The 27,824-nt window shown below is 41.8% G+C and overlaps 1 protein-coding gene across 1 annotated transcript in view; it reads right to left on the bottom strand.

Moving 5' to 3' along the window:
- Positions 1 to 27,824, bottom strand: part of VWA8 (von Willebrand factor A domain containing 8) — a 3,458,065-nt gene that overhangs the window by 1,564,874 nt on the left and 1,865,367 nt on the right. The window contains exons 28-29 of the mRNA XM_044071701.1: positions 27,483 to 27,621; positions 1,357 to 1,556 (exon numbers count right to left, since the gene is read on the bottom strand). Coding sequence (XP_043927636.1) covers positions 1,357 to 1,556; positions 27,483 to 27,621 — 339 coding nt within the window. The remainder of the gene's footprint in view (positions 1 to 1,356; positions 1,557 to 27,482; positions 27,622 to 27,824) is intronic.

Consider the following 27,824-nt stretch of genomic DNA (forward strand, 5'->3'; position numbering starts at 1 on the left):
AGTACAAATCATCTCATCTTCATGCTCTGTTATCCTCTCCTTCTTTCAGCAGCAAATGGTCCAAGTAGAAGTCAGCATTGACCATGATGTCATAAAATGTATACATCAAAGGGCTGTCTTTTCATGTACTGAAATACTGTATTACTTCACTGGTTAGATGACCAAGGATCTGAATAACATGAAGTTGATGATTCTTTTTTTTTTTTACCTTTTTGTTAACTTGACAAAGTGACTCTTTAAGGGGTGACTTGGAAGCACTAAGTGACTTACTCAGAGTCATACACTAGGCAGTTGAAGGTGGAAAGGATCAAACCCTGTACCCCAGGCAAGGAAGCAACTCATTAACAGCATAGAACTTTAGCCCTCTGCACTAACTGCCAAGCACTTTTTACATCTGACAAAGTAATATAATGTTGTGGATTTACAGCTCAGCCTGTGACTGGAAAACAAGGACTTCTAAGGCAGAAATCATTTATTCTATGGGCAGCCATCACATACCACTGACCATTACTGAGGCCACAGTCGACCACTAAGACAATGATAAGCTGTTTAGTGAAATAAGTGACAAAACTGCTTATGATATCCATGGCAAGAGACCTGGACAGCAACAGTAATGTTGAGGTACTTAACAAGCTTATTTGCTGCTAGAGATTATAAGCTTATATCTGACATATTGTGACTAATTCTGCTTGGGATTTGCTTGTCTGGGAAACCAAAGAAACTGGCAACTGTTGTACAGGACACACCTGTTTTGTGAAAAAATATAGCTTCATTAATTCTCAATGGAATTATACTTCATGCAAAAATTTGTCAGAGGTAAAGATAGTAGACCCCTTGCAGCAGAAAAAATACAGTCTCCATCAGTGAATTCAGCATTTTTCCTCAGGAGCAACACTGGAAGAAGAATACAATGTCAGATATATAAATGTCTAAAAAATCTTATTCTGGAAATATAATTACATCTGTGAAGAAAGTAAATCCAGGTTTCTGAGTAAGACAATGTATACAAGCTGACAATAAAAATATTGTGAGAAAGAGCAAGAAGGGTTATCTCTAATTTGACATATTTTTAGGTCAGACACCTAAGAGAGAAGACATATCTGTGGGATGGAGAATCACAGCTGTGTACAATTAGGCAACTGTTGTATCTGCTATCAACCAATATAATTTCAACCTCTGATGGCTTGCAGCTTGAACTCCATTTATCAAGTGATCTGTTATATTACTGCGACATGTATTCCATGTAGTAATTCTGTATTAGTTTATTCTGTGCTTAGTAATTCAGATAAATTGTTTCTGACTCCTGTTTTTTTCATTCAGTCTTAAAGCTATTTAAAAATATAAACATTTTAATACCTGCTCTTCATGCAAGATCACCTGACCACTGAGAGGACCTCCAAGAGGTGCCACAGTGACTAGCGGTTGCCAAATACCACCGACTGTCCGAGGGAAAACATCATACAGATCCATGACGTATATACTGTTTCCTGGCACAGCCATGAAGTACATGGTGACAGGATTGCAGGTTGTTACAATGAGAGTGTCGGCAGCATCACCTACAGTAAAATAAATAGAGTAAGAATATATAATTATGATCTATTCTCTCCTAAAATCTGTGCTTCTTTAACTGACAATAAGATAAAATAAGGCATGTTACTAGAAGTAAAAGTCAACATCACACATAATGAAGGAAGTAATACAGGCAACAAATCTGCACCTCACCTTCATAAACAACCACAAATTCAAGGTTTAAATGAAGGGTTATCAGTGGTTAGTATAAATAAATGTTGTGTACTATTGTACAATGCAACATAATACAAGACTTTCAAGTAATTACATAATTTCAGTGCTGTTCTTGTGTAAAGGAACATAACACTGGTCAAGTGATGGGCATGGAAGGATTTAAACTATTGTGACTTTATGTTTTGGATCCTGTTTAATTAAACAATAATGATCACATAAAGGGTAATCATTAATCCTGGCAGTCAGTAATTAACACAGTCAGTGCCCAGGGCTGAACTATTTAGCCATCCATATCAATCTATTTAAGAGCTGTTAGATGACAACAAAACTAGTTACAAAAGAAAGCACCAGTGCATTGTAGGAAAAAGTCTTATTTGCCCTTCATTAGCAATAACTATATTTATTAAATGCCAGAGTAAAACAGTTAGTTACATTATGTCAAAAGAATTCGATGCAGATGGAAAAAAGACATATAAAGGATAATTCTGAGTAATAAAAACAGAAAATAACAGCAGATGAGGACTGCAGCAAAGGATGACTAAAGAATAAGGCAGTGTTTAATGCATGTAAGCAGGGCTTTACACGTGCAGTTTGTGAGAGAACTGGGAAAGATACTGTGTAGTGGTGATCTATTTATAGGGACAGTGACTTATGGTTCTCAAAACACATATAAAAATACAAAAATAAATTAAATTCCATTTTCATTAGATAAACTCCTGGAATTATAACCACTTGTTTTGTTTGTTTGTTTACCAGGGTAGTACACTGATTACAACAGAGTATTTGTAGGCATAGCATGGTTGAAGAAATTTACAAAAAAATAAAACAGGACTAATTCACAAACACAGACTAGTCAGAGAAGGTATAGAGTCCAACAAGCAATTGAAACAATGAGCAAACATTATTAACAAAGGAGGAAAAAAAGAATTTTAGTAGTAAATATGAGAGGTAAGCAACAAGGTGAGGACAGTTGGTAGAAGCAGAAGTCATGTAGGTGAGGGAAAATTAGGTGATGTGTCCAGTGGAAAAGCACTTGCAGTCAGATTTTTTAATACAGTTTTTTCGAGTTGTGCTCTGAAAATGGGGAAATAGGAGATTTCTTTTAGGTGAGGTAGAGAAGTGCCAGAGTTTAGGTGAATGACTGGAGGATTTGCAAATGTAATTTCTGGTCATCACCATGATTTTGTTTTAACTTTCTAGTGCATCTTTGTATGTATGTATGTATCTAAAAGTGAGATTTACTGGTAGTTTTCCTGGAAAAATTGAAGATTGGTGTCCCTGCCCATACCTATAGAAGCATTCAAATAATGTAGCCTAGTAGCCAATAGCCTACAAGCCAATCCTGACAGTTATGCAACATGTGTACCTCCAACGAAGGACACATCAAATGATAAAAAATACACATTAGAAATAACATGGTAAGAAAAAGAGAGACAAGGGAAAATGTTATTAATGCGTATATCACCAAAACAGTAGGGAATAGCATACAACAACTTTTCATATACTTTAAGAAAATCTGAGAGGGCACTTTTTTATTCTTTTGTTAACAGGGTAAGCACACTGGACACAAGTGACTCTCTTCAAAGCCAACCCTGGAGCACTGTATGGTTAACTGACTTGCTTAGAGTCATCCAGTGCGAAAATGAAGGTGGAAGGAATACACCCTGGATTACAGGATGCAAGTCAGTAACAGATCAGAGCATTAATTATCTCTGCTAATTGCCATATCTCAGAATAAGCACTGGAAATAGAGATAAATCTGAGATGAGGGGTTACAGCTCAGAGACAATATGAGGAAATATATTTAAAGAAAAAACAGCTTGTAAATGAAACACCCTTCCTGTAGACAAACTGAATACCAAAATACTGGTCTGGTGACTGGAAGAATATATGGGATGCATGCAAGCAATGCTAGGGAGGAGGCATGAGAAGACAGAACTGACTGTTGATCTAATATGAAGAGGAAAAAAGCAAAAACTGCAGATTCTGATAATTTATTCTAGATTCTAATTATCATACCTAATTCTCCAAAATGCTTAACATAGGGCGCTCTTTCTCTGTGTATACGTATGTATCTTCATATGCCTGCATGCATGTACTTCTGGATTATATCTATATGTCTATCCATCTATCCATTCAGCTTCAGCTATCTAGCTAGAGATGCTGTATATCTACCAAAATCTACCATATATATTTCTGAATTATGGCACTGTTTTTAATTCTTCGAAGCTCTCTACAGACGACAGAATCTCATATGTTTGACTAGTAAGAGACTAAACACACCGGGATACAAGACAACTGCCTCAAAGCACATTTGCTCAACAATCATTAAGTTCATACGTACACAAGTTCAGTTACAGCACTCAGATCACACACAACAGGAACACTGACCTCCTCAATTCAGGACCAAATGCCAGGTCACCAATGCAGTTATAAAGATTGTGTTTAAATATAACTACAGTACTTGATGGCCTAATCCATTCAGGAAGCTTATTCCACAATTCAGGTATTCTTAAAGTTATAAATGTTTGTCTTAGTCTTGCACTAAAGGACTTCAGCTGTAATTTCACATATTTGATTTGAGTATACAACTAGACTGATATCATTCACACTTTCCTTTCATATAACGATACATAAGGGTTATACTACTTTGCCTAGTTATGCTAGTAAACCTCCTTTGCACGGATTCCATGCTTTTCAAAATGCCCCACATTATAAAGACAAAAAAGATTATTTTGTTTGTTTGTGTCTTTTGGCTTTTCCCGGTTAGGGGTCGCCACAGCGGAACTCCGGTCCGCTAATGATTGGCAGTTGATTTTTACGTGCCGGCTTGCCAGGCCTGAGGCACAACCTTCAATGAAGGTACGCCCATTCACGCATGTCTTCACGCAGAAGACGCTCTAGCTGAGAATCGAACCGGACATGGCCATATATAAGCCTTGTACAAATGTGTCAGATATTTAATACATCTGGTAGATAATTTTAATCATAAGCCCTAGTTGGTTCATAGCTTGACAATGTAATTAGTCTGCATGTTTTCCAAAAGAAAGGTTTCCATAAATTAAAATGACAAAGGACCCATTTTCAAAAGACATGCTCCCAGTGTAAGTGACTACTTGCACTGAAAGCAGGTCTTTTGGAATCTGGCCCCAGTATAAGTCTGTCTGTAGATAGGCCACCAAAGTAAGTCACTTACACTGACAACAATTCAGAATCGGTGCAAACTTACACTAAGAGCAACTCTTTTGGAATCTGGTCCACAATTTTTGAATATTTCAACTTTTTTTTAAATATCAGTGAAGACAAGGAAATTGATTTTATAACTCTACGTTTCCCAAAATATGTAACATAAATTTTTGTTGTTACTTAAGATCTACAGTCAGCCCAAATTCCTACTTCTTATTTGTATCTATTAATATGAAAATATAATTTTCATTAGAAATAAGAAATCCTACTTTACAGTAGTTGGCATATTTACTAAGCCAACAGTGTTTATCCTGTGAAATAATTGAAAAAAAAACTATAAACAGTGAGGGTCCCAATACAAACCCCTGGGGATGCCCTTTTAACTGGTAAATATCAAAATCCTATTCCATACAATACTACCACATGAGACGTTCCTGTCAGCCACCTAATTCTGTACAGGTTAATTCTGACAATCAGAAAGCACTAGAAAAAAAATGAAACATTTTTACAACAATTTGACTGAAATTTTCTAACAGATTATGCATTAAAACAGAATAACTGTTGAAGAACATAGCTGAATGATAAAATAGTAATAGCATTTTGAGTGACCTCAAACTATTTACAATATCTATTTACAAATGGTCCCTAAAGACACAGCTGAAAAATGAAAAGTTAATGCAAAATACTCTCACATAGAAAAATTGGATAATATAATGCACTACTAGAAATTAAGTTGAAAATGAATATATATATTTGTTAGTAAAAAAGAAAAGAAAGCAGCTGGTATAGCTTAAATTAGCATGTTTAGGATTGTATTCCACACTTCTGGTGAAATGCGTGATTTGGAAACAAAAGAAAGGGAGGTTTTAAAAGTGTTATGGTATTTAAATATTATGTCAGTAAGTTCTGATCAACACATATCTTTTAAGGAATACCACTTCTTAGATATATAATATTTTAACCACTTACATAGCAATTTGCCATTTCATATATAATACCAAAGGATTTAAAAAACTTAAATATTAATGTGGGCAGGTAAGACTACTCCTCTGGCATAAGGGACTATAACCTTCCAACAAACCCACCACTTTATAGTACAGTTAACTCTAAGATCTTACAACATTAAAAATCAATAATCTCTACTGCAGTGACCTCAGAAAGGAATGTCTGTTTCCCTTTCTTCTCAATGGAAATAACAGAAACATTCTTACCATACCATCTGATCGACAAAAGCACCATGCTAAAACCCTGCATGATAGGTTCTTAGCTGGGTTTACCCATTCTGTGAATCAGAATTCAGTCATTTTTCTGGAAGATCCCATGCTCAAGGAAGCACACCCTGTGCAGAGATTCACATGATGCTAAAGTCCAGAAACATAAGTGTGTTTGTCTTCAGAGCCAAGTGGCTTACTCCAAGCCACCAGTAAGTACTTTGAGGTAAATCAAGAAACAATCAGATTTGTCTCCGACATTGCTTACAAGTAATATACACACATATACTTACTGTACATTACTTACAAGTTGCTCCAACAGCCAAAGCTGAAATCTCAAAGGGAGATAGTATTCATGACCCATTTGGGAGGGTCTTCTCATATAACAACAGATGTACTAAGAATACATCTGTTATAACTAATACTGACTACAGCAGACATGCAAGGACATAGCTGTCACCAGTGTGGAAATAGCATACTGCCTACACTTCCTTGTAGTCTGAGAAAAATGAAAAGCAAAAACTCAAACTTCAAATTATATGCAACAGTAATAAACGGTCCAAAACTCAGATGTTAATCCCTCTTCTACAAACGTTTTGAAGAAATAAACTTGAGCAGGCTTTGGCACCAGAATAATTCAGCTTTTATTTATGATAAGTGCTTTCGTCCACCGAATGTACTTTATCAGATCACCTTTCTCAAAAAGAAGGCGCGAGACAGGGCAGGTCAAGACAGACAGAAGAAAACATGGATCTAGCACTATGGTAAGGATGTAACTTTTGTATCCAATGTTGTATTTTAAACCCATTTGAACTACTGGGAAATAGTCCTCAGCTACTACAACACTGGGAGGACTCTGGAAGGATGTTCTGGATCATGGTGGAGACAAAGTCCTACATTTAGACTGCAGGTCCAGCTTATAATAATAAATATGTGCACTGTACACCAAGTAGCCACAGCACAGATATCATCAGTAGGGACTCTAGAGAAAAAAGCTGTAGAAGTGCTGGTGCCCTAATTGGATACGCCTTAGGATTGTTAGGCAGTGACAGTCCCTTGGCTCTACAGAGAAAGTCAATTCTATCAGACAACCAGTTGGACAGTGTCACTTTGGAGACAATGGTTCTTAGTTTAGCTTTAGAAAAGGACAGAAAAAGTTTGCCATATTTTCTGAAGTCTTTGGTACAATCTAAAGAGAAATTTATTTGACGATGAACACCTATCAAATGTTATTGATATTAACCCTTGTATGAGAAGCTGAGGAGAACACCAGGAGACTAGTAACCTTATTAAAGACAGACTCAGAAGCAACTCTGGGAAGGAAGCCAGGATTCATTCAGAAAAAACTCTGTCTTTGCAAAAGACCAGCTATGGTGGTTTGCATGAAATTCTCATTGCCAAAGTTATTGCCACCAAGAAAAGAGTTTTCTAGGAAAATAATTAAGATTCTGTAGTAGCTAAAGGTTCAAAAGTTTTTTTTTAAACCTGGAGTAAAATAGTAATGTTCAAAAGAACTCAAGAGGCAACACCATCCAAAGTGAAGGAGACCATTTATTTCACCAAACAGAAAGTACAGTTTTGCACCTACCATAAATGTAGATGTCCGATAGGTATGCATCTGCAGTCATAACATATGGGTTGTCCTGCCTCAGGCAGCCCTCGGTCGGCCGGATTCCAAAGTCTGGGTCTGGCCTCGGCTGATGTCGCACTTCACCCGACGTCATAGCTCCTGGGGTATAAAGGCATCAGCCGATGCCATTTTCCTCAGTGTTTCTTGCCCCAGATGCCAGGTGCCCTCTAGGAAGGCTAAATTTGGATAAATGTTGAAAATTCCAAACAGTAGCAACCAACACATATATACATAAATACATACAAACAAATACACCATAATAGATTCCCCCAGCTAGCTGAAAGAGGGATAAGCACCCTAGGAATACCACAGATGGGAAGGAGGGTGGGTAATCCTAACTGCAGATACATACCTATCGGACATCTACATTTATGGTAGGTACAAAAAGTACAGTTTTGTACCTACCATAAATGTAGATGTTCGAAGATCCACATTGCTGCAGTCATAACCTGTGGGTAGTCCGCTGTCCTCGGTCAGCCCGAATACCAAAGTATTAGGCTGGCGTCGGTCATGGGCGCTCAGATCTGACGTCAGTGCGTCCCGGTATTAAAGCGCATGACCGACGTCATATCCTCAGTCTTTTCTTGCCCCAGATGTCAGAAGGCCCAAAAGAAAGGCCACAGCCTAAAATAGAAAAACCTCCAAAACCCATGTACAAACAATATCTACAACCTAAACAAACAAACACTCCAAACTACAGAGGGGAAGGAGGGAGGGTAAATTAGACTGCAGCAATGTGGATCTTCGAACATCTACATTTATGGTAGGTACAAAACTGTACTATGTTCTTCATCTCACATTGCTGCAGTCATAACCTGTGGGTAGAATCCCAAAGCAAAAGTAAAGGGAGGTTGGCCAAATCATAAAGCATTGGGGGCTGCTAATAAGCCCTGCAAGACTGCAGTGGCAAACCCAGCCCTAGATTTGGAATAAAGAGGGACATGGTAATGTTTAGAAAAAGTGTGCACTGAACTCCAAGTAGCTGCTTCCAAAATATCTTTGGTAGCTACTCCCCTCAAAAAAGCAGTAGAAGTGGCAGTAGCCCTAGTGGAATGAGGTCTGATTCCAGCCGGAATCTCCTTACCATGATGAGAATAACAAAAGGCAATACAATGACCAATCCACTTAGAAATAGTTTGTTTAGAAATAGGTTTCCCCTGAGAGCTCAAAGCAAAAGAAACAAATAACTGTTGAGACTGTCTGAAACTTTTAGTCCTGCTCAAATAATAACGCAACTGCCTGTGAATATCCAAAGTGTGCAAAATTTTCTCCCCTTTATTTTGGGGATCAGCATAAAAAGTAGGCAAATGAATAGATTGGTTCAGGGCCACATTTGAAACCACTTTAGGCATAAAAGTAGGGTTAGTACGTAGGGATACCCTATCCTTATGAAAAATCAGGAAGGGCTCAACTGCCATTAGAGCCTGTAATTCAGAAACCCTTCTAGCAGACGTAATGGCCAACAAAAAAGCAGTCTTCCAAGACAAGAACTTTAACTCAGACGTAGCTGCAGGTTCAAAAGGAGGTAAAGTAAGTTTTTCCAACACAAAATTGAGATCCCAGGAAGGAGTAGGAGCTCTACGTGGGGGTCTTATGTTCTTTGCCCCTCTAAGGAATTGTTTAAACAAAGGACGAGAGAATAATGGTGGGTCACAGTCATAGTGAGCAGAAATGGCTGCAGCTTGAACTTTTACAGAGGAGAAAGACAAACCTTTGTCTAATAATTCTGTAAGATATTGAAGAGAAACACTCAAATTAGGCCTGGAAACATCAAAACTCTTTGCTGTGCTCCAAATAAAAAATCTCCTCCATTTATCAGCATAAACTTTCCTTGTACTAGGCCTTCTGGCCTCCAAAATAACATTCAAAACTTGTTGAGGAAGCTTCGACCCTCCAGGTTCTAGAACAGAATATGCCAGGCTGTTAGATGCAGGGACTGAATCCTGACATTGAGGAAATGATTGCCCGCCTGGGACAAAAGGTGTGGAATTGAAGGCAAAGGCCAAGGAGGCTCCTGTACTAAACTCCTCAGCAGAGGGTACCAGTGCTGTCGAGGCCAATCTGGAGCTATTAGAATCATGGAGGGCATGTCTTGTCTGACCTTCAAGAGCACCTTGGGAAGGAGAGGCAGAGGAGGAAAGGCATAGACGTGAAGATTGCTCCAACTGAATGATAGAGCATCCACTTTCCAAGCTGTGGGATGAAACATCTATGTGCAAAACTTTGGCAACTGGAAATTTAGTGGAGAAGCGAACAGATCTATGTCTGGAGTCCCCCATATCACTGTCAACTGTCGAAATACATGAGGATCCAACTTCCACTCGTGGGGATCCACCATCTGTCTGCTCAAAACATCTGCTAAGGAGTTCTGTGCTCCTGGCAGAAACCTTGCCTGAAGAGTGAGGTGCATACTGAGAGCAGTCTCCCACAGAATCATAGCTTGTCTGCAAAGAGTGTACGAATGGGTTCCCCCTTGCTTGTTGATGTACCACATGACAGTTGTGTTGTCTGTTTGAATCAACACTTGTCCCGGGTGAAGTAAATCCTTGAAAGCCATCAATGCAAATTGGACTGCTAACATCTCCTTCAAGTTGATATGTAAATGTTGAAGTCTGGCAGGCCACATGTCTTGAACCCACTTTCCATCGAGGTGTGCTCCCCAAGCCTTGTCCGAGGCATCTGTCATTAAGATCTGACTCGCCTCTGGTCGGGTCACAGAGAGTCCCTTGTTTAGGTGACATTCCTGAGCCCACCACAAAAATTCCTTTTGAATGCAAGGTATTATTTGAATGACAGTGTCCAGATCGTGGCAGTGTTGTGTCCATACATTTTTGAGATACCATTGTAGCTTCCTCATATGCAGTTTGGCATTGGGAAGCACCAGAATACAAGATGCCATGAACCCCAAGGCTTGAAGGACTGTCCTTGCAGTCAGCCTGGACCGTAGAGACAATTGCTGGAAGTAAAGTGTAAGCTTTCTTTGCTTGTCCGGGGTCAAAAAAGCCATTTGGGAAGCTGTATTCAGTCTCACACCCAGAAAGCACATTTCTTGAGAGGGTACTAGACTGGACTTTGTTTCATTCACAGAATACCCTAGGCACCTTAACACTGCCATAACATACTGTAGATGGTGAAGAAGCTTGTTTTCGTCTTGAGCAAGAATCAGGCAATCGTCCAAATAAGGATAAATTTGTATTCCTCTTAACCTTAAGAAGGCTATCACCGGGGCCAGAACCTTTGTGAACACCGTGGGCGCAGTAGATAAGCCAAAGGGCAATGCAGAGAACTGATAATGTAAAGTCCCAGCCAGAAAACGCAGGAATCTCCTGCAACTGGGTCTGATAGAAACATGAAGATAAGCCTCTTTGAGATCCAGAGTTACCATCCAGTGGTCTTTGCCCAACAGAGGCAGAAGTTGTTGCAACGTCAACATTTTGAATTTTGGGATGTCCAGGTATGTGTTGAGGATAGATAAATCCAAAATTGGTCTCCAAGTGTTTCCTTTCTTTGGTACAAGAAACAGGCGAGAATAAAATCCTAGGCCCACTTCTGACATAGGGACCTGCTGTATAGCCCCATTTGAAGAAGTAAAGAAATCTGTTTGTGAGCCTCTACTCTTTGCTGAGGAGGAACGTCTGGCATGCCTTTGAAAGGAGGCAATGTGTGGAAATAAAACTTGTAGCCTCGGTTTATAATGTCCAGTACCCATTTGTCCTGGGTGACTAAAAGCCAGTTTTGCTTGAAAAGTGCTAACTTTCCTCCCAAAGGAGCTGCCAGACAGGAGGGATCTGGCAGCTGAAGATGCAGGTCTTTGGGCCTGTTTACGAAAGGACTGGCCCCTGCCCTCACTTGTAGATGGTGCAGGGGAACTCCACGTTCTAGGCCTGAAAGAACCCTGAGCTCTGCCCCTACCACGCCTAGATCTGCCCCTAGACTGTAAATCAGAAGAAGGGTAAGCCCATCCCTTAGTAGGCCAATTTCTGCTAAACTTAGGGCTGCACCTGCAAAAATCTTTAACAGTCTGCATAGACTTAGCCTTGTCTTCCATTTTCTTTAAGACAGACTCCACAGGAGGACCAAACAAAACTTCAGACTGTAAAGGAGCATCCAAAATTCTAGCTTTAACATGCTCTGACAAACTCTGATCCTTAAGCCAGGCGTGCCTGCGAATAACTGATCCAGTGGCAGCCACCCTGGAAGAAGCCTGTAAAGCATCGAAACCACACTGCAAGGAATGCTTACCCACCTGATCAGAGGCATGAACCAACTCCTGTAATTCCTTACACTCTATGCCCTCTGCTAAAGCATCTACCTTAGATTTTAATTGAGTAAGGAGAAAATTCTGGTACTTTAACATATGAAACTGGCAATTCAAAGCCCTCATTGCTAGAGTGGAAGAGGTGTACACTTTTTACCCCACCTATCCAAAGCTCTAGATTCTTTATCCATAGGAACTGGATTCTTTACAACAGAAGCCCTGACACCCTTAGGTCCCTGACTAATAGTTTCTGGGTCAGCCCTTGGGCTCTTATACAGATATTTATGAGCCTCAGGCACCCTGTAATACCTATCAGGTTTAACTGGCAGGAGGCAAAGAGTCTGGATTAAGGGAAGCCTCAGAGAAAACATCCTGAACAACATCCAAAACAGGAGGTATAGCTAAGGGCCGATGTTGAGGCAAAACAAAAATTCCCTAAGCCTCTTTCGAATCCGAGAAATCCTGACCTTCCCATTTAAAATGCTCCCTCATAGAATGCAAGGTTTCTGAGAAGGAAAAATCCTCTGGAGGAGAAGCAGAAGGACTGGAATCCTCTGCGTCCGAATCTGAATAAGGAGGAAAATTCTGAGTGTCTTCAGCCGAAGACTCTGAGTAATCTGAAGCCTGTTCCAAACTTTCCACTTCTGGCTCCACCCTAGGCCTCTTATCTGGAGGGGGCATAGAACCCCTGATTAAGGAAATTAAATCTTCTGCCATTTTAAGCATGTGTTTCTTAGGCACAGAGCCTGCAGAACTAGGACTGACACCTGAGGAGGGCAAACCAGGCCTGCCCTTAGAAGGTACCTTAGAGACTGAAGGAGAAGGCCTAACCACCTTAGGCAAAGAAGGGAGTACAGCAACCTGAGAGGCCCCTTCAGCCTGACCTGACTCCTGTGAGGCCACATCTTGCAAAATTAATGTCTCCCCCTGAGACTCAGCTGAAACCTCGGCTGGATCTACAGATTCCAGCGTAGTTTCTAAAGAACCGGCGTCCGGAACGGACGACTCATCCTGCTTGGACCATAACGACTTATCCTTGCGCTTCTTAGCAGAAGCGGGCATCGGAGGATCCGACGGCATATTGTAATTACACCGCTTCTCAAAGACAAGCCTAGCGCAATCTAACCTACGTTTAATGGTGCGCTTATTAAACCTAGCACAAAAGCGACACCCGACTACGTCGTGCTCAGGCCCCAAACAAGGAATACAAAGAGAGTGGTAATCCCTATGCGGTATTTGTTTCCCACAAGAAATACAATTATTCACTTTTTCTGACATCCGGAATTAATTGAGGCAAGAAAAAACAAAAATATTCCCCAGCGGGGTACTTAGCCCAACTTGGTTTCGGTCTGAAACTCGAAATACGAAAATTTCAGAACGCCGAATGGCACTTGCAAACGCTGCTTCTGCTTCGGACCATGCGGCAAAAAAGACTGAGGATATGACGTCGGTCATGCGCTTTAATACCGGGACGCACTGACGTCAGATCTGAGCGCCCATGACCGACGCCAGCCTAATACTTTGGTATTCGGGCCGACCGAGGACAGCGGACTACCCACAGGTTATGACTGCAGCAATGTGAGATGAAGAACATCTGTACTATGTCCTTCAAGGATGCATCTGCAGTCATAACATATGGGTAGAATACCATAGCCAAACTGGGGGAGGAGGCACTAAGATAAAGATGGTGTAGTTAAGATCCCTTGTAAAACTGCAGTTGCAAAGCCTGCTCGGGATCCGGAGTATAAAGGAAGATTGTAATGCTTGGCAAATGTATGCACGGAGCTCCAAGTAGCATCTTCTAAAATGTCTTTGGTAGCCACTCCTCGTAGGAAAGCTGTAGTGGTGGCTGTAGCCCTTGTGGAGTGAGGCCTGATATTTTCAGGAGTTGTCTTTCCATGAAGAGTAACAGAATCGAATGCAATTTCCTATCCATTTTGAAATTGTCTGATTGGAAATTGCTTTTCCTTGCACTCCTGTTGCATATGCTACCAGAAGCTGGTCAGTTTTTCTGCTGGTCTTAGTTCTGTCCAGATAGTAGCGCAGTTGTCTATGTACATCCAAGGTGTGTAGTAGCTTTTCCCCCCTGTTCTGTGGGTTAGGGAAGAACGTAGGTAAATGAATAGCTTGGTTCAAGGATACCCTGGATACCACCTTTGGCATGAAAGTAGGATTGGTTCTCAGAGACACTCTATCCTGGTGAAAGATAAGGAAAGGCTGTACTGCCATTAATGCCTGTAACTCGGATACCCTTCTTGCTGAAGTGATTGCTAGAAGGAAGGCAGTTTTCCAAGATAAGAACTGTAAGTCTGCTGATGCAGCTGGTTCAAAAGGGGGAAGTGTTAATTTTTCCAGCACAAAATTGAGATCCCATGCAGGTAGAGGTGGTTTCCTTGGAGGTTTTACATTTTTGATCCCTCTTAGAAATTGTCTGAGGAGAGGTTGAGAGAAGATAGGAGGATCCATGTTGTACTCTGCTGAAATTGCTGAAGCATGAATCTTAATGGAAGAATAGGACAGGCCATTGTGGAACAGCTCTGCTAAGTATTCTAGGATGTGTGCTAGGTTTGCAAGCATGACATCTGTTCCCTTTGATGCACTCCAAATGAGGAATCTCTTCCATTTGGCTGAGTATGTTTTCCTTGTGGAGGGTCTGCGAGCCTCCAGGATAATGTCCTTGACCCTCTGAGATAAAACAGGTTGGTTTTGTTTTATGCAATTTTCCAGGCAGTTAGCTGCAGCGTTTGGATGCAGGGTCTTGTAGTTGTTCTGTGTTAGAAGTAAAGGCCATAGAGGTAGAGGCCATGGATTCGTCCGAGACATGCTTCTCAGTAGCGGGTACCAATGTTGCCTTGGTCAGTCTGGAGCTATCAGAATTACCTTTGGCTGTTCCTCCCTGATCTTCAGTAGAACTTTGTACATCAATGGGAGAGATGGAAAGGCATAAACTGTCAGGGCCTTCCAGCTGAAATAAAGGGAGTCCACCCTCCAGGCAAGTGGGTGGTATTCTCTTGAGCAGAATTTCTTCAGTTGGTGGTTGAGTGGGGAGGCGAACAGGTCTATTTCTGGCATTCCCCATTTCTTTGTTATGGTTTTGAAGATATCTGGATGCAGCATCCATTCGTGAGCATCCGTGGTAGTCCTGCTTAAGCTGTCTGCTAGTGAATTCTCTTTTCCTGGTACGAATCTGGCCTGCAGTTGAATATTGAGATTCAGGCCTAGGTTCCACAGTTCCATTGCCATCCGGCATAAAGGGTAGGAATGCGTGCCTCCCTGTTTGTTGATGTACCACATGACTGTGGTATTGTCCGTCCTTATCAGCAGGTGTCCTTGCTGGAGGAATGATTTGAATGCCTGTATTGCATGCTTCACTGCCAGCATCTCCTTTAGATTTATGTGTAGATTCAGCTGGTCTTGGGACCATAGGCCTTGGATACACTTGTCTTCCATGTGTGCGCCCCAGCCTAGGTCTGAGGCGTCCGTGGTGATGGTCTGCTTTGGTTGTGGTTTGTGGAAAGGCAACCCTCTGTTGGTCTGGCAGGCCTGAGCCCACCACAGGAATTCCTTTTTCAGGCATGGAATGATTGGTATCATGGTTTCTAGACTGTGTCTGTGTTGAGACCATACATTTCTTAGGTACCATTGTAATTTTCTCATATGCAGTCTGGCATGTGGGATCAAGATTATGCAGGATGCCATGTAACCCAGGGCCTGCAGGACTTTCCTTGCAGTAAGCTGAGTTTGTCTTGTCAATGCTGTGAAGCAGACTGGAAGTTGTTTTTGTTTTTCTTCTGTGAGAAAAGCCATCTGAGTTATTGTGTCCAGTTCTGCACCCAAAAATGTTATCCTTTGGGATGGCACTAGTCTTGACTTCTGTATGTTTACTGTGTATCCCAAGGCTTGCAGCAGTTGTGTGACATAGGCCAAATCCTTTATTATTTTTGTCTTGTTGTCTGCTTGTATTAGGCAGTCGTCCAGGTATGGGTAGATTTGAATTCCCTGAAGCCTGCAATGTGCAATTACTGATGCCAGGCATTTCGTGAATACTCTGGGTGCAGTAGATAAGCCAAAGGGCAATGCTGAGAATTGATAATGCTCTGATCCTGCAAGAAATCTGAGGTGTCTTCTGCAACCTGGTCATATAGGGATGTGCAGGTATGCCTCCTTGAGATCTAGAGTCACCAGCCAAGACTCCTTGCCCAACATGGGAAGAAGTTGCTGTAGGGTCAGCATCTTGAATTTTGGTACAATGAGATATGTGTTCAGTGCGGACAAGTCGAGAATAGGCCTCCACTGAGTTTCTTTTCTTGGTACAAGGAATAGTCTGGAGTAAAATCCTTGGCCTTGTTCCATAGATGGTACCTTTTCTATTGCTCTCATCCTTAGTAAGTTGATGACTTGTTTTAGAGCCTCTGACTTCTGGTTTGGTGGAAGGTTTGGCATTCCTCTCTTTTTTGGTAAAGTGTGGAAGTGAAACCTGTAGCCTTTGTCTATTGTTTGCAAAGTCCATTTGTCTCCTGTAATGCAATGTCAGTTTTTTGAAAATAAAGCTAACTTTCCGCCCAAGGGTGCTTCCAATTGTTCCCTGGTAGGCGGAATCAGAGCCAAGTCAGTGTGTCTGTCCTGTGGAAGTGGTTGCAGTCGCAGCTGTGGAGGCACTCCTCTGGTTGTCAGGTTGCCACTGACGGCCCCTGTAGGCACCCCTTGATTGACTTCTGCCTCTTGGGCGTCTATTTCTGCCTCTTTGTGCTCGGGAGGTGTCTGGAAAGGACCAATTCTTTGAAGGCCAATTTCTGCTGAACCTCGGAGGTTGGACCTGCAGAAAATCCTTGACTGTTTGCACAGATTTTGCTTTTTCTTCCACTTTCTTTAGTACCTCCTGTGCAGGGGAGCCAAATAAACTTTGTTTCTCCATAGGGGCATCTAGGAGTTTAGACTTAACATGGTCTGGCAAGGATTGCTCTTTTAGCCAGGCATGCCTTCGGATCACTGCTCCAGTCATAGCTGATCTAAATGAAGCCTCCAGTGCATCATAGCCACATTTTAAAAAATGATTACTGACCTGCTGAGAATTGTGTACCAACTCCTGAAGGGACTTATGGTCTAAAGGTTCAGGAGAGGAAAGCTTTTTATTCAGCTGATCTAACAAAAATTCCTGGTACTATATCATGTGAAATTGACAGTTTAAAGCCCTGGCAGAAAGAGTAGCAGATGTATAAACTTTTTTACCCCATCTCTCTAATGCTCTTGATTCTCTTTCAGAGGGTAGGGGGGTTTTTGGCAGAGGCAGCTGCAACCCCCTTGGGGCCCTGAGAAATGGTTTCTGGGTCTGCAGCGTAGGCCTTGTACAAGTGGAAGTGAGAATCCGGGACCCTGTAATATCTGTCAGGTTTGGCAGGGGCCGAGGGAAGAGAATCAGGGGCTGAACTGGCATCATTGTATGCATCATCAACAACTGATAGTACAGGTGGTATGGCTAAAGGCCTATGCCGTGGTAAGTGTAAAAAAGTCCTTAGCCTTTTCCTAGAATCAGAAAAATCCTGACCCTGCCATTGGAAATGTTCCCTCATTGAATGTAGAGTTTCCCCAAATGAAAATTCTTCTGGAGGGGGGAGGCAGAAGGAATGGAGTCTTCTGCATCCGAATCCTCATAAGGTGAGTATGGTCCTTCCTGATGGTCTGATAAATCTGATCCATCCGAGGAATAGTCAGAGGAAAGAGGTTCAGGGGGTTCAGTCCTAGGCCTTTTTTGAGGAGGGGGTTGTGAGGCCCTGTCTGGGTGAGGTTGGGTTCCGCTGATCAAAGAAATAAGATCCTCAGCAAGGCTGAGAATCTGAGAGCTTGAGGAAGGTCTGTGAGGGTGAGCTTTTGTAGGTAAGGCCTTGGAAAGTTTAGCTGCTTTAGCCCTGGAGAAGGCCTTAATAGACATAGAAGCAGGGGGTCTAGCTGCCCCACGTGCAGGAGTAGAAATGTCCAACGGAATGGTGTCGGACAATTCTTGTGTGCCTGCTTCTTCGGTTGGAATTTCTGTAGCCGACTCAGCCGGGGCCTCTGTGGCCTCAGTTGTTGGAGGCATGTTTGCGGCCGAAGGAAGAACCGAGGACTCGGTTTCAGCCGAAACCGAGACACTCGCGGTAGGCCTAACCGTGGTTTCAGCCGAAACCGCGGGCCAAGAGTGTCGGTCCTTTTCCTTGCGTTTTTTAGCTAAATGAGTAGTCGGAGTCTCCGACGGCATTTTATATGCAAAAGCGGGACCAAAAAACTCTTCTGCAAACTCCGACCGACGTCTAAGTGTCCGTCGGTTGAAGGAAGCACAGGCTAAACAAGCTGATACGTCGTGGTCTGGGCCTAAGCAAGGAAGGCAGTAAGAGTGGAAATCCTTATGAGGTATTTGTTTCCCACAAGTTAAACAATTATTTACTTTTTCTGACATCGGCTGAGGCAAGAAAGAGTCCCCAACGGGGTACCTAGCTTTTTTAGAAGTCTTCGGTAGCTGAAATCTCTGGATCTGACCGACCGGCACTTGCAAACAGCTTCTGCTTCGGGCACCGCGCGGCAAGAAAGACTGAGGAAAATGGCGTCGGCTGATGCCTTTATACCCCAGGAGCTATGACGTCGGGTGAAGTGCGACATCAGCCAAGGCCAGACCCAGACTTTGGAATCCGGCCGACCGAGGGCTGCCTGAGGCAGGACAACCCATATGTTATGACTGCAGATGCATCCTTGAAGGGCATCATAAAATGTACATTTTATGTTCTGCTTGGTGAAATAAACTGTCTCCTTCGCTTTGGATGGTGTTGCCTCGAGTTCTTTTGAAATTTATGCTTCTTGTATCATTGAGGCACTTTATCCTTTGACTGTTCTCATTTTACTTTGTAAAATAGTAATGTACCAAAGTGGAACAGGATCCCTTAGAGAAGGCCGCAGGAGAAACCTACCCCATAAAAAAGCCTAAGTTACTTTTAAGGAAGCAGTAGACATCTGGCCTTCAATGACATGAATATTCAAGACAGCTGACAACTGAGCTTTCATGGTGGAATATCTAGTTCCTGCCTGACAAAGATCTGCAAGAAAATCTGGAATCAATGGCAAAAGGGTTAAAAAACAAGTTTCCAGATCATGGCAGGGGCCAGGATGGGAAATCTTTTCCACCTGCATTTATAAACTTTCCTGGTGAAGGTTTTGGAAATGATGACAAGATGTGACTCACACTGGACAAAAGCAAGGAATTCTGACCATCACTGAACATGGAGAAACCGAGCAGTCAACTTCAGGGATTTTATGTTCTGGTGAGGCTTGTCAGATGGGTGAGTAATCAAATCTGGATGAAGGTCCAGCACAAGGGGGCTGGGGGCCAGATACACAAGATGAAGCCAGGAAGGGGAGCCACATCTATCTAGACCAAAAGGGAGCAATGAGAATCACTTTCACCTTGCACCAGGCTGCTTTCTACAGAAATGTAATTATGATGTGAGCTGAAAGATAACAGTAAAGGCTCTATTTGGTGTTGCCTGCGGTTGCAAAACAATCTCAGCAAGGGTGGTCCCAGAGGCTGAAAAGCATGGAAGTCACCATCTGATTGAAAGACCTAGTCAACTTGTCTGCTAATACACTGGATCTCTCCAGTGTATGCACTGCAATCAGAAACTGCTGGGAAGACATCACCCACTGCCAAACCCACATGGCTTCCTAACATAAAGGGTATGAACAAGTTCCTCCATATGTGCTGATGTATCAGACCAGTGACATATTGCCTGTCTGGACATGGAGAGGGAGTCCTGAAGGGCCTGCAATGCTTATAGGACTGCCCTCATCTGCAGAACACTTATCTGAAGTTTGGCACCTGTCGCTGACCACGTGCCTTGGACAGTCTTTCCCTCAAAATACACCAACCCCAGAAAAGAAGTGTCTGTGGTCACTGTGCCCTCTGGGGGAGGGGGGAGAAACAAATGAGAACCTAAAGTGACTATAGGAGAATTTTGCTACTACTGAATATGCTGCCTGTAGATCCATGTGATTCTGACTGAAAAATACACAGGGTTGTGCAGGATGAACCACTGTACTGACAGAGTCCACCATAACACCCTTATGTGGACTCTTATTTAAGGAACAAGGTTGATGGATGCTGCCACAGAGCCCAGAAGATGTAGTGTAGATCTCACAGTAGGAGTTTGTTGAGAAATAACCAGGGAAGCTTGCGGGCAGAGTGCTGCTAACCTTGATTCCAGATGTTTGTCTATCAGTGAGGTGATGTCAGGTGGCATCATATGAACTCTGTGGTCTGAACTGGTTTCAGTTTGGACTTCTTCATGCTGATCATGTTTCCTAGGCAACAGAATAATTAAAGCAAGCAATACCTCGGCTAGAATTAGCAGATCCCTTGTGGCATTGGTTATTAGTCAGTTGTCTAGATATAGGAACATTCAGAGCCCCTGCAGTCTGAGATGTGATGCTACTTGCACTGCTATGCATGTGGCAAAGACCCTGTGGGTTGTGATGAATCCAAAGGGGAGCTCTGAATTGAAAGTGACTATCTCCCAGCTGAAAACAAAGGAACCTTCTGGACTGCCTCTATATTTTCATGTAGTAGTAGTAGGTCCACCGAGCACATCTAGTTGTTCTTCCTCAGAGGATGTAAAATGGACTGAACCATGACCATCCAAAAAGTTGCCTGCTTCACAAACTGGTTTAAGTGACTGAAGTCCAGAACACACTTCAGGTCTCCATTTTTCTTTGGAATCAAAAAGAATCTTGAGTATACTACAGACCTTTGCTAGCCTGGTGGAACGTCTTGAATGATTTCCTGTACTGTTTCCTTCCTCTGTGTGGGAGGGATATCTGGAAGGTTTCTGCGTGACATTTCTTGGTGGGTAAAGAAACAAGATGGCACATTCTCTGGTTATTGCTCCCATCAACCATGAATTGGGAGTGATGGCTGACCAGGCATGAGGATGCAGAGATAAGCACTCCAGACTACCTCAACAGTGCAACATTGCAAGACTGCTGGAAGGCTTTGTCAGGGAATGGCCTCGAAACCCATGGTTTTGTGGACCAAGTCTGCCTCTAGAGTGACATCTGTTTCCACTCTTTTTGTTCTAAGAAAATGCTATTTGGGGGGGGTTGGAGAAATGGATAGCAGTGGCAGGCAGTATTTTGCAGTCCTGTTCACTCCTGGTATGTGTGTCTTTAACCTTGAAGAGGGCATTCAAAATGGACATCTTATAATACTCTACAAAATCGCATGGATGCATCCAGACATGTCTGTGTATGGCAATGCCAGTGCCTACAGCTCAAGATATGCCATTCTGCTGCATTGGACAAAAGGTGCATAGACATGTTCATGATGCACTGTAAGGCTGCTAACTGCAAATCCACCATTTTATAGGACTCTGTTGTCAAGGTATCTGAGAGACACTTGGAAAGCTGTTTGGTCGAGTCCCTCTGAAACCTTGTCAAGTGTGCAAGATAATTCAGTGCACATGACACAAACATTGCTGATGTCCAAGTTTGCTTTCCAAATCTGTACAGGGTTCATAAGTCCTTGTTTGGAGGATAAGCAAATGACCTCTCTTCCTAATGCTCTTTCTTCAAGGCTACCACCACCATGATGCCATCTACTGCAGGCCCTTTACTCCAGTGAGGCCTATCTCTTGCTGAAACCAAAATCTTGTTGGGCTTGCAGGGTATGGACTTCACCTTTTTTGGCTTCTTCCATGCTTGCTGGTATACCAGGTCAATCATTTCATCCTTCAGGTTATAACCTCCCAAGAAGTAGATGATCCAGCTTCAAGACCCTTCAAGAATACCAACTCCTTTTGGGAATGGGCATCATTAAACCAGCCCCCTTTGCCAAAGTAATTACAGGATGTCCCCAAATGAGACATCTTCCAGGGGGAATTGGGGGCTCTTCCCCTTCATTGAAATTGAGGGGAGTCTAAAGGACTCCTTTTGCATGACTGATTTCTGTCCTCTTTCATGGGGGGGCAATCTGGGGAAGAGTCAGAAGTTCAATAGAAGCCTGCTGGAGCAGGCTGTCCCTAAGGGACAGAATGACATGAAGAAGAAGCTACAGGTGCCAGAGAGGATCAGGACAGATCTGAGCAAGGGTGGGATACTTCTTCTCTAGACAAACAGGGACCCTGCTCAAATGCCTCAAAGGCTGATGCAGAGGCTGGTCCTGAAGGAATTCTCATTGGATCTGAAGATTCGGACAAAAGACCATCACAAGATGTGCCTCAGCTCTGAAGAGGACACCAGGACCAAGCTATCTAATGCCGAGGTGCCAACAGGAAGGAATGGATCCAGCAGTCTCAGAGTTGAACATGACCCCACCTCAATGCCAGCCTCTCAGGTCATGGACTCCCTGAAATCTGACACCATCAGAGTTGAGCAGGTGATGAATAGATCTGAGGAACTGTGACGACATAGCAAAATTATGGGTAGTGGGAAAAGCTGGCATGGGGCCAATATACCCAATACTTAACAAAATACAATCTAGTCCAGTGAAGGACTTAAGGTTGTAGCCCTGTAACCTCAGTGTCCAGTCTCCCTCACCATGGGGATAGTGAAGGCAAGTAAACTACCTGCAGAAGGATGTTAAAAAAAGGGGGGGGGTACCACTAGTTAAATATCCAAGTTAGAGCAATGTTTAGCAAAGAATGTCTTAAACTTTCAGTCAAAGTTAAAAATCTTTTATTGTGGAGATGGATGGGCACTTCGTTACATTCAAATAAAACATGCAAACATTCAACTTATACATACTTGTTAACAATGGGTTTGGGAGTGTGCCAGGAATGGTGGTCTCTCAGTGCCAGAAAATTCAAATATTTTTGACTGGTCAGGAAGTCTATTCCTTTTATTTGCACATTACATAGTTATGACCAATCAGGAGTGAGCTACTATACCAGGCATGGTTACAAACCCCTCTAAACCTTCATAAGTGGCATAAAATTAACATATATAGTTGATGCCTGAAACTTAAGTTTACAATCTATCCTATAGTTAAAAAATCTGTTTCATCCTGGCACTTTTGAATAATCTTCTTCATATCCATCCCTAAAAAGCAAACTGTCTCAAATGAGAAGTATGAAGAATCATTATGGAAATATACTACTAACAAACCCTGGAGAAAAAATAACTACAAACCACAGGAACTATTCACTCAGTCCATGTCTAGTTTTATACTTGAAAATTCCACAGTGTGAAAACAGAAGAAATAATCAAGGATAAGTGGAGGATAATCATTCAAATGAAACCATCACAAAAAATAAAAATAAAAAGAACATTCCATTAAAACTACAGGTTGATGTTGTCTATAAAGGTGACAAAGAAATAAGCAAAAGAGATTGGTCCATCACAAGCCTACTTAGGTCACTGTAGTGATCTTGTCCATAGTACTCCTGTCCATCGTGTTGCACTTTTTGTTCTCCAGTCTTTGAGGATTGTTTTGCTGGATGTCTTGCATGAACAAACCAACTTCCCAATTTGTTGGCACTGGGGTATTTCTCCTGCTAAGTGACCAATCTCTGTATGATCAGGGTGTTCATGAGTAAAATCCTTAGAAATGGGCTGGGCGCAGATGATCTCGAATACTGTTTGGAGAATCTCCTGGGGGAATGGTTGTGGGTGGGTAGTCAAATTACAGTCTGTCACCAGTAGTAATTCAAAAGAACTTAAAAAGCTCTTGATGATCAGCTAAAGGGTTTAGAACTTTAGTAATAGTTTTTGTGGTTAAGTTTTCTTAAGGCCAAGATGGTGTGGATCGAACAACTAGAGTTGAGGCCAGGGACTATGTCAGCATTGAGTCGAATTTGCCAAGAGAGTTCTTTTTTCTCAGGCACATTATTTTTATTTCCTCCAAGATGGTCAAAATGGAGGTTGTCCACTATAAGAAAACACAAGCCAACATGGTCAGGGAATTTCTGTAGGTATTTAGTGTGCAGATTCCTTGTGGTTCCAGATCTTATCTTAGACATATGTTGTCCTATCCTCCTTTTCAGTTTCAATGATCATTTTGCTTATACAGCAAGCTTGGCAGCCTCTGCATTGTGCTTTGTATAATACGGCTTCACTTTCACAGTTCCCTGTCATCTCTGTAGCTTTGAGGCCAGCAGATAAGAAAACACAAGCCAATATGGTCAGAGGATCTCTGTAGTTGTCTACTGATCAGGTTCCTTGTGATTCCAGATCTTACCTTGGAAATACATTATCTGATCCTCCTTTTCAGTTTATTGATCATTTTGCCTATAGAAAAAGCTTGGCAGCCTCTGCATTGTGCTATATATGCTATGGCTTCACTTTCACAGTTCCCTGTTATCTTACCCAAATATAGATTGCCAGTGAAGAGACGGGTAAACTGGTTGGAGCCACTCATGGTTGGGCAGAATCTACAGTCAGGGCCAGGCAAATTTAAAGTTTCCTGTTGGGCCAGCTGTGGGGCGAGTATGTTTATTTTCTAAAAAATCCCTGATGCTCCTAGCATTTTTGGGGTGATGCCTGGGCATTCTTTTAATACCTCCCTTAACTGCCTGTTGTCTTGTAATATCAGTTATTTAAAATAGCTCTTTGAATGCCCTGAAAGTCTGTAGTGTTGGTAACAGCCATGAAACATTTATTTTTAGGAAGGTGGTCAGTGAAATGTCCCCTAAATTCTTTGTTTTACTTCCTAATCGGTTCCCTGAGTATGGTCGCTTGAGGTTAATGATGGGTGTTACAATGTTAAATAACATCCTTTTGGTGTAACCCCTTAGTAGAATTTCTATGTTGTTCCTTTTGATTACTGGTGAAGGATGCCACCTCTGTAGAGACTTGGGTGATCCACATCCCCTGAGATTTAACATTCTGTTTAGTAATGCAAAGGTACATGCTGTTGTAGTGCAACAGCATGTTTACCCTGGTAGATTTACTGTATAGGTTATAGGAGAAAAAGTCTGTGTCAATCTTCTTGGTAAGGGCGAGATCCAAAAAGTTGATGGATTCTGGGCTTTGTTTGGAGGTAAAGCAAAGGAAGGGAGTGGAACTGTTGATGTATTCTAAAAATTCTTCCAGTGTATTCTTATTTCCCTGTCATAATATAAAAATGTTGTCAATGAAATGATAGTAGTACCTATGCAGTATTGGAAAGTTGATCTGTAGACAAGTCTCCTCCTCCCATTTCCCCACTGCTATGTTTGCCAAGCTCGGTCTTATGGAAGACCCCATAGCTATACCTTTGTCTTATTTGAAAAATTGGTAGTGGAACTTAAAAAAGCATTGCCCTATCCCTGTTCTGGGCCTCAACTGCTGCCTGAATGTAGTACTGATATGGAAACACCAGTGGTGACTAGTATGGTGTCCCTATCAATGGCAATATCCATAGTCTTCCTAAGAAGGTCTGGGGTATCCAAGATGTATGACTTATTATTTTCAGCTAGGGGTTTGAGTTCCACTTCCAGCTGAATGGGCAGTGCTTCCAAGATGGAAGTACCACTTGCCACTAATGGTCTAAAGGGGGTCCACTAGGTTTTTGTGGGGTTTTTCAATGCCAAAGAAAGAAGGCATTTTCGGGTGTGAAATATTTAAGAAATTCTAGCAGTCTGTTGCTAATAAGCTTGTTCTTTTGCAGGAACTTGAGCATACAGTACATTTTCACATATGCTGAAATTATGATGCTTATAATGAGGGGTCTATATTATAAGCTCGAAGTTTGAAAACTTCGAATCTCATATGATCGACATCATACGAGCGAAGTTTTCAACCATCAAATGTTTCAACGGAGATCGCTGTAGGGAATATTTCCCTTCACTTCAATGTAGTGCGATCTCGGGGTTAGTATATTTAAGTAGTGAGGGTGTGGGGGTGCAGGGGGGCTTGCCCCCCTGCATGGAGTGATCATGTAGTTTTTTTTTATTTTTAGTTTGTTTATATTTTATGTTCTATGTTTGAAAACTTTGCTCATATGGAATCAATCATATGAGATTCAAAGTTTTCAGACTTCAAACATATAATACAGACCATATAACGAGTACTACTGTAGAAAGCATTGTTTTCCAGTATATCTAAAATCTATGGTTTGTAAGAGTGGAGATCCATGACTAAGACACCTCCCCCACTGTCAGCTTTCATGACCCTGTGGGCTTTATCTCTGCTTAGGGCTAACAAAGATTCCTTTTCAGTATAGTCTATGTTACAGAACCTTTTTTGTTGGGGTTTCCTAAGGATTTCCCTAATATTTGCTTCACACTACCTTTCAAACATAGCAAATGCATAATGCACGGGAGGCAAAAGTGCTAGGTTTCTTCCACTTCTTGATTCTGGAACTGTCCCTGGGGATCTCCCTGCTTGTTTCTGTGAACTTAAATTTCTATTTCATGGGTAGTTTAAAAAAATACTTTCAGGAATATAAGTGAGTGTATCCCAGGGGACAGCTGATCCTTGAGCAAGTCCTTCTTCTTCTTTCAGCTGTTCCCGTTAGGAGTCACCACAGCGGATCATCTGTTTCCTTTTCTTCCTGTTCTCCGCATCTTGCTCTGTCACAACAACCACCTGCATGTCCTCTCTCACCACATCCATAAACCTTATCTTAGGCCTTCTTCTTTTACATTTACCTGGCAGCTCCATCCTTAGCATCCTTTTCCCAATATACCTAGCATCCCTCCTCAGCCCATGTCCAAACATATGTAGTCTCGCCTCTCTGGCGTGAGCAAGACCAAATATGGTTATCTATATATGAAGGCCTGAAGCTCAGATCTCACTGTGCCGAGGTGATGATTAGTAGAAAAATGGTTCCCAAGAAACAAGTAACACTGTTGTGTTAGTAGACGCAGATGACTCATGGACAAGCCCTCTCACCATGTCCGTAATGTACACAACATACTTCAATGCTGACACCTTTTTGCAGATATCTCTGAAAGGGTTCTAATACCTACACTTTCAAACTCCTAGGTGAAAATCACTGTTTTGGTAGAGTTCTATAGGATACAGAAAACTGCTAAATCTACTACTGATTTTACATAAAGTCAGAGCAGGTTCAGCATTGTGCACTGGTTGCAAGCCATAGACAGCTGGGATACAAATCATATGATAATACCAAAGAGTACTACTCTGAAATGGTAGAATACTGAACTTAAGCCTATCTTTTTTACTCTGTTTCTTTTATAAAAACAGGCCGCATAATTTTTCATGGCTCGTAACAGACAATATTCAATTGTATATAGGCTGAATTTACAGTTAGACTCTATTTTTGCACCTTTCAGATATGACAGAATCATTCAGTTAACTAGACTGGTCAACAATTACAACAATAAAAGTTTAATTTTAGCTTAACTAGACTTTTGCTACCAAAAACCATTTCAGCTTTAAAGAAGATAACTTCTAGAACTCATAAAACTGTCAATTACTCCAGCCTGCTAGGAAGATCAGATACAAGCCTAGAACTATAGTTTTGATAATTACGGTCATGTTTTATTGCAATTACCTTTAGATACAGTGACATCTGAAATAACATTAACTTCGTTCATTGGTATTTTCCAGTTGGCAAGTTCTTCAGTAAAACTGAGAGACCGAGCTTCATTCCTTTGTAATGGATACTCCTGAATATGTAAATGCACAGGACCCTGTTATAAAAAAAGAAAGAAAAAAACTGTAATAGCTAATCTTCAGTTATTTATTTTTATATTTAATATACAATACCCTATTACATATATCATATGTATATGCTATATACCATCCTTATACAATCACAGAATACTGGGATGTTAACATAATTCATGAAAGAAATTAAGAGGCCCACTACAAAGTACCAAAGTGAGATGTAAAG

This window comes from Protopterus annectens, chromosome 5.part0 (genome assembly GCF_019279795.1).
Source record: "Protopterus annectens isolate FY-2018-M chromosome 5.part0, PAN1.0, whole genome shotgun sequence".
Classification (NCBI taxonomy): domain Eukaryota; kingdom Metazoa; phylum Chordata; order Ceratodontiformes; family Protopteridae; genus Protopterus; species Protopterus annectens.